Source organism: Panicum virgatum, chromosome 7K (assembly GCF_016808335.1).
Source record: "Panicum virgatum strain AP13 chromosome 7K, P.virgatum_v5, whole genome shotgun sequence".
In the NCBI taxonomy this organism is placed as follows: Eukaryota; Viridiplantae; Streptophyta; class Magnoliopsida; order Poales; family Poaceae; genus Panicum; species Panicum virgatum.
In genome coordinates, this window is record NC_053142.1 from 49002808 (window position 1) to 49015008 (window position 12201).

General features: G+C 51.4%; 1 protein-coding gene across 2 annotated transcripts; it reads right to left on the bottom strand.

The window, feature by feature from the left end:
- Nucleotides 1-9128: 9128 nt before the first annotated feature.
- On the bottom strand, nt 9129-10279 carry LOC120641926. 2 transcript variants are annotated; one of them, XM_039918250.1, is made up of 2 exons: nt 9721-10279; nt 9129-9596 (listed from the first exon to the last, which is right to left on the bottom strand). In XM_039918250.1, the coding sequence occupies exons 1-2, from the start codon at nt 10075-10077 to the stop codon at nt 9519-9521; spliced, it is 435 nt and encodes a 144-aa protein (XP_039774184.1). In that variant the 5' UTR covers nt 10078-10279; the 3' UTR covers nt 9129-9518. The 2 variants fall into 2 exon arrangements, with proteins under 2 accessions (XP_039774184.1, XP_039774183.1); XM_039918249.1 differs by having other exon boundaries at nt 9129-9611; nt 9721-10277.
- Between the last annotated feature and the right edge of the window lie 1922 nt (nt 10280-12201).

A 12201-nucleotide genomic window follows, 5' to 3' on the forward strand; every position in this document is an offset into this window, starting at 1 on the left:
TCAAATGGCTACTGTGGTTACGAATCTTTCCTCCGATATGTTTCCATCCCCTGCTGACCCTCTGAGGCTCTGACGAAGGGAGGTCTTCTCTTGTCCCGTCAGCAAGGTGCCCGTTGGGGGAGCGTAGCTTGCGGCGCGACCTGTTGAGGCTATTATGTAGGCGTCATAATGGGTGAAGCCGAGCCGTCGTGTCCATCTGTCATGGCAACCTGACAGGCGCGGTGTGGGCGGCGCCATCGGCTCCACTACACGTCTTGGTAATATGCGATCAATAGTGTCCCCTGGTCAAAAACTCGCCTCGGCCTCTGCTATATCAATGCGGACGTTCACCTACCACAATGAATGTAGTGGCAGGTGATCCTTAGTATGGAGACCAAGCGGCCTTACATACGTGTCTGTGCTTGCAGACACGTGGCAGCTCCGGACCCCCCTGGGGCGGGGTGTCAACCCTTTCCCTTAGCGAGGGGTCCGATTACTATACAAGGGGGTCCGGACCCCATGGCGGGTCCGGGACTCCGCGGGGGTCCGGACCTCTACGGGAGGTCCGGAGCCCCCGGCTGTTCGAGCTGAGCGCCTGCTTCTTCCGGAACACGTCGTGCTCCAGACCTTCCCCAGCCGGGGGACGGGTCCGGGACCGTTGTCATGTGAACTGGGCTCCGGATCGCAGGGGTCCGGTTGTTTGGTTGTAGTTAAGGATAACCACAAGGCTCTTGTCTAGTCACTGCGAGGGGGTACCCCAATTCTGGGGTACCGACAGTGCTCATTAATCACTCTGTTCTACTAGCAACCAGCAGCAGTACTTTTCTCTCACATCAAATCAACACCAGCTACCAGCCAGCCAGCAGTATTTTTCTCTCACAGTGTCGGTACCGTGATTAGGGGGACCCTAATCAGGGTACTAAGATCACCCTGACAAATGCGAACACATGTCAGCCAACCGGGCCCACGAAGGCCCACGGCCTCCTTCCAATCTGGAAGAAAAGAAAGTACTCAAAATAAGCCCAATATGCAGCCCATTCGCACCCCACTCGGGCCCGCGGGACGATCTCCGCTTCGCTCGAGGGCTCCCATCGGGACCCTTGAATTGCGCCCCTCATCTCTGCCTCGCTCGAGGGTAGCGAATCTACCCTCGAGCGGGCAAATCATCTCCGCCTCGCTCGAGGGCAGCGAACCTCCCTCGAGCAGGTAACTCATCTCCGCCTCGCTCGAGGCCACTCCTCGGCATAAGGGACAAACGGCCTTGCCGCTCAACCGCCCGCCGTACGGAGGCATTGAATGGCAACCACTCCTCCACAGTGCTCAGGACAGATGGCGTCAGACCGCCATTCCCCACAGTGGATGTGACTGGAGTCCTATCCGCCAACTCCGGTCACTACTCCGCCATCCCGGACGCTGTGGCAGCACTGTGAGACCTGCGACGCGAGACGAGACGTGCTCGGCACTGCTCCCGTTACTATTCTGCCAACTCCGGCAGTCTGGACTCCACCTCATCACACGCATAGCCCCAGACCCGCCTCCTGCTTGGGAAGGGGTCCGGCGACGCCACGTGCCCCTCAGGAGGAACGCTCAGCACACATAACCGGAGTCCTGGACCTCCCCCCTCGAGGGGTCCGGGACCTCCACGCGACCCTCAGACCTCCATTAGTGCGAGTACCGGCACTTTATTAAGAGGGATCCAGGACCGCCGCGTGCCCCGCCATCACTGGTGCACGCAGGACCCTGGCCTGTAGGGCCCACGGAACGTCATATCCGGAGGACTGAACATCCTACAGTGACGACCACGCCGCCTGCTGGAGTTGGCAGGACGCCGGCGCGATCTCCGCAAGACCAAGGACGATGGCTAGGACGACCGCCACACCCGACGCCATACCCCACAGTGTACTTTCCACATTACTCGATTATTGTATCCCCACAACTCGGGGAGAAACGACGATCTCCGCAATCCCCTGTGCATGTACCCGTCCCTCCTTGTGTCTATAAAAGGAGGAGGCGGGCATCCCTTAAGGGGGTCGGTCGGCTCTCTAGGCACACACCACTCAGAGCACACGCACTCGCTCCGAGCTCCGACATCACTATTCGCCACGCTCAACCCCTCTTCTAGCAGGGACTGGGGAGCTTCCCTCCCTCTCTCGCCTCGCTTGTACCCCCTACTACAAACACTCCGGGTGCAAGATAATACAGTGCCCTCGCACACCCCTTTGCTGGACGTACGACCCCGTGGCCGGAACCAGGATAAACCCGTGCGTTACTGTGTTGCCTCTTGCATCAACATCTGGGACGAGGAAACACGCATCATTTACTAGTTGGGATCCGGACCCTCGGGTCGGGACGCCGACACACAGTAAATCAGCACCAGCCATAGCCAGCCGAACAGAGTGAATGTTATGGGAACTATCTGAATTCGACTCCACGAAGCAATATTGATTAGACACGAGAGCTCAATTTTTTAAATTACACAGTACAATTCTTTTTTTAGTTACACAATATAAATTAGACACTCGCAATGCACGCACACTCATCTCTATGAATCCCTATGAGTACACGTATTGAAACTCCACCCATATAAATATTTTTGAAGACTGAGCCGTCAAATTTTTAAGATTAGCGAAGTCATCATAAACGTCTCTCTATCGATGAAAATATTACCTACCACTGGAAACGTAACATTGTTAAATTGTTACACGAGAGCTCAAATGCAAAAGACGAAAAAGCGAAAGAGGGAGGCAAAGATGATCGTCTACCCAGTACTCGGCCCAAGAGGCCGAAACAAAAATCATGGCCCCATTGCGGCAGGCCAGCAGCCCGCGCAAGACCCACGTGATGGTACGGGCCCATAGGCACAGCGCGCGCAAGGAAGGAGTAGTCCGCGCTTTTTTTATTTTTTTATTTTTTATTTTCGTTTTTTACAAAAATATATTTTCAATATTACAATTTACAGTTTTGTACCCCTACCGCCCTCCTGGGGGGCGGCAGGCCCCCTGCCGCCCCCTAGGAGGGCGGTAGGGACTTATTTGTAAATAAAAAAAATTTATTTGCGCAGACGCCCTTGGCGGGAGCATGCCGCCCGGTAGGGGGGCGGCAGGCTCCCCCCTCCTGTATAAAAGGTTTCCCCTCCCCCCTCCCCCCTCATTTGCTTCCCACGACATCCAGAGAGCGGGAGGGAAAGAGGAGGGGTGAGGGAGGGAGTTGTAACGGCGAAGCCCTGCCGGATTTTGGATCCTAACCGCAGGTAACAAATATTTCTCAACTTTCTCGATCTAAATTTATTGTATGTTTAATTCTATAATTAGTGTAAGCAGCAGTAATAATATTTTAGCGATTTAGGTAATGTTTTTAATATAATTTATGTAGAATTAAGATTAGTTTTTAGAAAAACCAATTAGGTTTACCAACAAATTTTGTGGTATTGAGTAGTTGTTTAATACGAGAAAATATTGGAAAAATATATTTATAAAATTATATTGTACAAAAATTGTAGGAAATGCAAGAAAATGTTAGAAAAGTTTATGAAAATTTAAGATTAATTGTAGAAAAATGCAGAAAAATTGTAGAAAATGCAGAAAAATTTAGATAAATTGTAGAAAATGTTAGAAAAGTATATGAAACATTCAGATAAATTGTAGGAAATGCAGAAAAATTTAGAAAATATTAGAAAAATGCAGAAAAATTATAGAAAATGCAGAAAATTTATATTTTTTTGTATTAGGTATGGCCGGAGATACGCCAGCTCTACTTGACGGAGTCATAGACTCGTCGCACCGGTCCTTTCTTGCTGTGGTTCAGCGCGTGAAACTTAACGTGCTGCGTCCACGTCCACCAGCGGAGTTTATTCCTGTTGAGCCACGATGGGTGCCCAGGTGATATGTCGTCGGATTATGTTTTTAAAAATTCGTTTGTTTCGTATATGTTTCGTACACGTTTCGTACATAATGTACTTACATTTGATCGTTCTATTTTTCAGGTTGAGTGAGGCTGGTCTTCTTACTATAGGTCGTCTTGCTGAGAGTGGTTTAGTACAGCTGGACAGGTCCCTACTGACGGCTCTGGTTGATAGATAGAGGCCTGAGACAAACACCTTTCACCTCCCTTGTGGGGAGATGACACCGACCCTACAGGACGTTGCGATGCTGCTGGGTCTTCCTATCAGTGGGGATGCCGTAGGGCCTCGTGTCGTCCCGCCTACGTGGTTGGACGATCTAGAAGAGCGTTTTGCAAATATTGACATCGCGATTGATGTAGAAGAGCACCCAAAAGCAACAGGCCCTGCCAAGGCATGGATCCTCCAGTTCCAGGTACATACCTTGTTTTGTTACGATTAATGTTAGAGTTATGCTTTTGACTAGTGCAAATATGGTTTTATTTTATAATTGATCTCGTACTCATAAATGTTCATCTTTTCTATGCAGCCCGACAATTTAGCACATGATGCTGATGATGATAGCGTCACTCGATCCCTTGAGGCATACCTGATGTGGTTGTTTGGATACATAATGTTCAACAACTCACACGGGGCCTATGTGGATAGGGTGCTTGTGCCTTACGCACTGGAGATCGCAGAGGCAGCTGTGGAGGAAATGCCTCAATACAGTTGGGGTGCAGCGGTACTTGCAGCCACGTACCGTGGCCTCTGCAAGGCATCGGTGCAAAATAAACACAATGCAATTCTTACAGGTTGTCCAATTCTGCTACAACTTTGGTCGTACGAGAGGATAGCAATTGGTCGCCCGCTTATCGACCACTCACCGTATGAGCTGGATATGTACGGTGACACCGAGGACGATAGGCCCACCATGGGGACTGTCTGGTACGCTCGTCAGGTACGGAAATGACTGCTACTCGTACTATTCTGTTGGCAATTCTGTTGCTTTGTTTTACCCTCTTTGTATTTCTTATTTGTACATATTATTATTAATTTTGTGCAGAAGAGGTGGGCCCACGTACAGTCTCGTCGGGCCTATCCTGATTTTGTGGCTGAGTTTGATTGGTTGACACCTGAAGACGTCGTGTGGGAGCCCTACTCCGAGTTGGCTATAAACACTCGTGCACCGATCGGGATATCTTCGGTTTGCTTTCAGGACCAGGCCTTATGGATGACAACTACAGCGTTGGTGTACGACGTTTACATTGAGGCTCACTGCCCGGACAGAGTCAGGAGACAGTTCGGTCAAAGGCAATTGTATCCTGTGCCGTCAGCATTGGATCGGGTCGAACGCCATGACCACAGGTAACAATTCATATACTATTTCAGTGACTATGCATTGTATGGTTAACTAATCATATTTGACTAAATTATTTTCAATATTTAGTTTATCGAGGACTGGGCAACCCTTCTCCAACATGTGGGTGACAAGGGTGCAGCCTTGGGTCGATGCCTGGGACCAGGCAGAGGAGAACGTGGCGCTTGCGACCCCTGCACACACGGAGGCTTCGTACAGGGCGTACCTGAGCTGGTACCTGCCTCAGACTCGTTGCCGCTTGATATATGCTGACAAGCAACCACAGCCGCATGTTGCGACAGCACAGGATGGGTACGCACGACATAGGGATGAAGCATTAGCTGGGGCGGTGAGTCAAAGTTATCATCGCTTTTCAAATACTTTGGATTACAGTGTTAATGTCTTTTTTTTCTTGCTTGCAGTTTGAAATATGCAGGTTGATGGACTTAGATGCCAGGGCGAATTTGATGAGGATTCGAGGGGGATCTATGATGGATAGGAATGAGCAAGAGTCGGCCTGGATCCGAGTTTCACAAAGAGCCCATTCCATGCTTGAAGCCTTTGGTAGCCGGACATCGTACGATGACTCGTACGGTTCGTCTCAAGCCTCGACCTCGTTTCCTTGTGTTCCCACACAGCAGCAGTCTTCCCAAGCACCTTATTGGTCTCAGCAGCATTATCCAGGTACGTGAGGATACTTACTAACTTCCTACTTCGAAGCCAACAATTAATTCTCAGTGCATACAGGTGATGCACACCCACCTTACCAACCTCACGGAGGGACTCAGTTTAGTACCATGGCACCAGCTGCAGGGATGTCATTTCAACCAACGGCGACAGCAGAAGGAACGCAAGGTAAATACCTAATCTGTAGCCCGAATTTATAATGTGCTTCTTATCTGTATGAATATTTTAAATAATTTGAACGGTTTACAGGATCGCACCACCAGCTTCCTGATATGGGTCATTCATCGTATCCACCACCACCAGGTACGTATGATGAATATATATCAAAATATATGACTTATAAGACGATGATTAAGATATCTTAATTGCTACTGTATAGGGCCCACACAGGATACCTTTGAGGCGAACTTTGAAGATTGGAGTCGGTTATTTTCTACACCTAACCCGCAGGCCGATACTATCTTCCAGACACCTGTGCCCACCGGACATCCAGGTAGAGACGTAGGGCCTCCAGAGCGACACACCTACTCTACAGACCACGTCCACGCTCAACGTAAAAGAGGTCGACATGGCCGGGGTGGCCGGGGTGGTTAGGATGTGCTTCTAGCTGTTTCTGTATTTTTGTTATGGATATGTCATCATGTTATACTTATTTCGTTCTCATACATCACCTATTTCGTTCTCATTTGCGTATGTGTGTGAATTGCTAGCTTATATTTTTCATATTCATATTCTTTACTAATGGTTTTTTATTTGTATTCATATCTAAAACACATTTAATGGGCACAGCGGGCAGGGCAATATGTCGGGGAGCCTGCCGCCCCCCTGCCGGGCGGCAGGCCCCCTGCCGCCCAGTGGAGTGGCGGCAGGGGGCCTGCCACCCGGCAGGGGGGCGGCAGGCTCCCGCCAAGGGCGTCCGAGCAAATAATTTTTTTATTTACAAATAAGTCCCTACCGCCCTCCTGGGGGCGGCAGGCCACCTGCCGCCCCCCAGGAGGGCGGTAGGGGTACAAAACTGTAAAATGTAATATTGAAAATATATTTTTGTAAAAAACGAAAATAAAAAATATAAAAATAAAAAAGCGCGAGTAGTCCAGCCCCAACACGGGCCGGCTGGCCGGTCAGTCCAGCTGCAGCACCGGGTAATTTCTTAAGCAGTCAAGCTCCATGGCCGTTCCTGCGCCCCACATGGCTCCGCTCCCCTCGCCCTCGCCGCGTTAGTCCAGCGGGTATCTCGTCGGGAACGATGCACGGTCGCCACGCAAGCCATCAGGGAGGAGCGCGCACGCACACGCTCTGCCGATACAAAAGTTGCACGAGGTCACGAGGCGTTGGAAGGAGAGTTCGATAGGTTGTGCCCTCCAGTGTGGCGGAGCCACGGCCCGGGCTGCCCGTGCTTCACTTCACCCCGGGTTCTTGACCTAAAAATACATGGAAACTTGATTTTGTGTACAAACATGTCAGTAGTGATCAGCGGCGGGTCCAGCAGGGGGGCTAGGGGGCTCCAGCCCCACTAAGCTCCCCTAATTACACGTAAAACACTGTAGCAAAAGCATCAAATCACTATTAAATTTTCACACAAATCAACATCTCCATTGTTTCAGCCCCCCCTTGCCTCTCATCCTGCATCCGCCACTGGTAGTGATGTTAGTAATTTGAAACTTTGAACTGGTTCAACCCGGGGCCCAATGCATAAAAAGTATGTACTATGTAGGAGCATTTTTAGAGAACTGTTGTAATCAGTGTAATCTTCCTCTTAAACCTGTTGTAATGGAAGTTTCATCAAGAATTTATATATATTAAAGTGAAAAGTCCATTTGACCTCCTGAACTTGTCACCGAATCTGAAAAACACCTCTGAACTCAAAAACCAGAAATCTTACATACCTAAACTTTCAATACCGACTAAATTACCCCCTTGACCACGTCGAAGCTGTTTTGTTGTTGGTGGTTTTGCTGATGTGGCACGTGTGGGTCCCACATGTCACTATTTTTTTCCACATCACCTCCTCTGCCTCCCCCCTCTCTCACTGACTGAGCAGCCCCACATGTCAGCCCTTCTTCCACCTCCAGACCCCCTCCACCGCCGACGCCCCTGCTCTTCCGGTCACCTCCCTCCAGCCTCCGGTGGCGCCCCCCTCCTCTCCTGTCATCCGCACACGGCGCGCGGCGCGAGCGCAAAGGAGGAGCCCGCGGCGGGACTAGCGGGCCAGGCTTGCCCGCGGCGTGGGCTCAGCGGCCTGCGGATGCAGGAGGCACACGCACGTGCAAGGCGGCTCGCGCGGGCGGAGCGGGAGCAGGGGCGGCGGAAGCTTCGCGCAGGAAGGGGGAAGGCAAGGGCCCAACAGCGCGCGGATCCAGCGGCGGCGGTGCGGGCGGGCGTGCGGGGGAGGGGGGGTGCGGCGCGGAGCAAGGCGGCCTCGGGCAGCGGCGGCGTGCGCGCAGGCGAGGCGGTTGGGGGAGGAGGCGGCGCGCCGGGCGCGCGGTCTGCGGGCAAGGAGCAGGGTGCACGGGTGCCCAGCTCGTGTGCGCCAGGAGGAAGAAGGGCTGACGTGTGGGGCCACTCAGTCGGTGAGAGAGAGGGGAGGAAGCGGAGGTGATGTGGCAAAAAAATAGTGATATGTGGGATCCACATGTGCCACATCAGCAAAACCACCAACAAAACAGTTTTGACGTGGTCAAGGGGCGTAATTTGGCTGGTATTGAAAGTTTAGGTATGTAAGATTTCTCGTTTTTGAGTTCAGGGGTATTTTTTAGATTTGGTGACAAGTTCAGAGGGGGTTAAATAATATGCCAAATTAGTAATTTTGCTGATTTAGTAGTATCAAGGAGAGATGAGAGAGTTTCACGAAGTTGAGAGAGGAGTTTCGTCCTCTTGAAACCTTGCAACCCCTGCCGGCACACAAGTTTTTAGTTATGATAATTGTGCAATGGAACACGAAACGACCAGTTGGACCCATGTAAAGCTGTCCAATGAAAATCTGAATCCGGATCGGACATCCACATTCAGACTTTCGGGCATCATCCGATCCATCGTGTTCATTCGATTTTCCCCAGGCGTGTGCCTGGCGATCGATTTTAGACTTAGTACACCTTTAACTTGTGTGCCACATATATGCAGGACACAAGCCGGTCAATCGGATCTACTACAACCTCGAATAATTCCATGAACACAAAGCACGTAACACTCACTCGTATGGAATGGAATGGAGCACAGGACACAGTATATAGGTGACTGATTGTTGGACTGTTTATATATACACCAGCAGCAACAAACTATGATCTGAATTCTGAAGACAACAAACAATTAATTCTACCACCCACACACATCGAGTAGCAAACGCACGTATCGGGTATTGCAGCTTAAACACGCAGATAACTATACAGATAACTACAAACTTTCAGAGTCTTATTTCAAGTTCAGATCAGAGAAGCCTACGCAAACAAGAACCGCATAGCCACACCTACTACTTTATTTATACTAAGTTAAAAGATGCTACACACGGCCATAGCTTCGACGAACAAAATACATCAGCTGCCGCCTGCCGCGGAGGCCGACGCGTCACCGTAGTTTCATCACCAGCTTATTTTGTTCGCGCAGATGGAGAAACGTCGTCTAGTGGTGTACTCCGCCATTGCCCCCGCTGCCCTCCCTCGGCCTCCTCACCGCCCACACCCTGGTCACCACCTCCTCCTGCATGTACAAGAACTGCAACGGATTTCATATTTTCACGGGAGCCATCATCAGTCGTTCGGTTACCGGAGAAACGAGCGTGGAAATCAAGTCATGAAGCGGTGGCAAATCGATCCACACTTACGTTATTAGCCTCCTCGCCGCCGCCCTCTCCTTCCTTCGACGACGCATCCGCCGCGGCGTCCGGCGCAGCGACAGCGGCCGGCTTCGGGTCGGGCTCGTCGCTGCTGAAGTAGCCGTGCAGGCCCAGGCAGCCGGCGCAGGCGCGGAGCAGGAGCTGCAGCAGCGAGCACGGGTGCGCGAAGAGCGCCGGCGAGGCTTCTCCAGAGCTCACCACCTCCTTGACGAGCAGCCCCGCCGATTCCTCCGCTTTGTACCCCGGGCGCTGAGCCACCGGTGATTCTTCGGCGGCGGCGTCTTGGCGCTGCCCCGCCGAATCTTGGGACTTGTTCTCCGCCTCCTTTTCCCCGTGCTGATCCATTGTCTCCGGCTCTCCGCGGCCGCTCTCGGTAGATGCTGGGAGCTTCTGGAGAAGGGAGTTTGGGGGCGGCGGTTGTAGTATAGTCTCTAGCCTAGCGCTACGCTACTGTATCCTTTGCTCGTCAACTTTTGGGTGGGTGCCCTCCCTCGGTGGGATGCCGATGGCGGCGTTCAGGAGTATTTACTCCCCCTCTATGGCAGATTCATACGGGCGTCGAGCCCTAATTTATTTCGCCGGGACGAGGGGAGATGGGCCCCAGAATATTTCCTGTAATACCCCTGGAGGGTTCGACTCGACGTCCTGTAGCCGGCACTAACAACCAGTCTAGTACTAGTGTACATTGTACAAGGGTAAACTTGTAAATGTCCATACTTCTTGCAGCCATGGCAGGTAGGGCGCCTTGAATGCCGACGCGGACACTGACGACAACCAGCTGCAAGGCAGCGAGGGGCATTGAAGTACACCTCAGCAACCCGGCTTTTAATTTCTACAGAGCTTTGCCTTGCCGCACCTGCATGCAAGATAGTAGACCTGGGGCCTGACCGGTCAACATCTCTTCATCAGGATCAGGGTACAAGCTGTTAATTATTCGGCACTGGGATTCTCTTTCTCTAACCCGCACGCTTATCCACTTAAGAGAACACTAGTTTTTGTCCATGTTTATCTGTCGCATTTCAGGCTTGAGAATCTGGGGTACGAGCGAGCGACAGCACAAGGTCGATGTGAGCTCGCATCTACCAGCCTACCACATGCTCTGCTCCTGTGTTTTTTCCTATGATCTCAGCCCGGCCCGGGGAATTAATTATAAGACTTGTGCTCGACGAAAAGATCACCTGTATTAGTGTACTGCCTTCTGGTTGTGGTATCAACATCACATTCTACTGTACTGCATTTCTATTAGTGTTGATCACCTCTCAAAATCGATTAGCTCGAGGCCATGTAATGATGTGTCCCGGCCACCCTGGCTTTTGGACTCCTGCCTGCTCGCTGCTCTTAGCTGGCCCTGCGAGCTTGCAAGCCTCACATGAGCTGCACGACCACTCAAATCGGTGTCCTCTGTTTGATCTTGATGATCTGGCTGCGATGCTGCGAGTTTGCTACCAGTATAGAACTACAGATACTACGCCGCGCTCGCCTACTTTCTTTCTTTGAGTGCAGAAGATGAATGTGAGTTAAGTACGGGCCAGGGAGCGTACATGATCGTAGCACCCTTCGTCTTCGTGGCAACCAGCATTGAATCCAGCCGCGTCCTCGTCTGCGCACTGCACTGTGGTCTACTCGTGTTCCTGATGGATTGCAGCTTTTTTTTTTTGAGAAGCCGGATTTTTATTCATTCAAATATTTGGTGATTACAGCCCAAATTACAAGAACACCTTTGAAAGAAATAGAAATTACATTCAAATTCTTGTGCAATCCCGGTCGTTCTCGCCGCCGCCGGCCGGAGCTCCCAGCTTGATGCCGACCTCCTCCCTGGCGAAGAACAAGATTTTTTTGGCGCCGTCTTGAGTAGCACATCAGAATCGACATGCTGTATAAACCACTGAACGAACCGGCAGACAATCAACAGGCAACGAGAGATCCGCCGCCTCAAGGACCTCCGGAAACCCCACATCGCCAGACGACAAAGAACCCCGAAAAGGGATCAGAACCACCAACCCGACTTCGATTCGTGTTGGTACATAAAACTTCTCCGATGAACAAAGGAGTAACAAGCAATCTTCCTCCCGCCTCTTGCAGCCTTCTCGGTGGTTGCAAGGCCAGTGGCGCTGTGGCTGGCATGGACACATCCAGCGTAGGGAAGCACACGGCAGATTCGACCGACGACGCAAAAGACAAAGACAAAGAATAGCATCGTCGTCGTCGAACCGCCTGCACAAGACACCGAAGCGCTCCACCCTACCAACAGCCACCACCATACTGCAGATCCACTACCAAAGACCACATAGAAAACATGAAGGAAGCAAAAGATCCCCACCATAGCCGGCCGCAGGGAGCACGACGTCTCCATTTCAAACACAAAGAAACGGAGAGCAAAAGACCATCTTCCGCCTCTGCCGCCAGAGCCGAGAGATCCTCCACAGCCGTAGAAGAAGACCCCACCCTCCGGGACAAGAACAGAGGAGG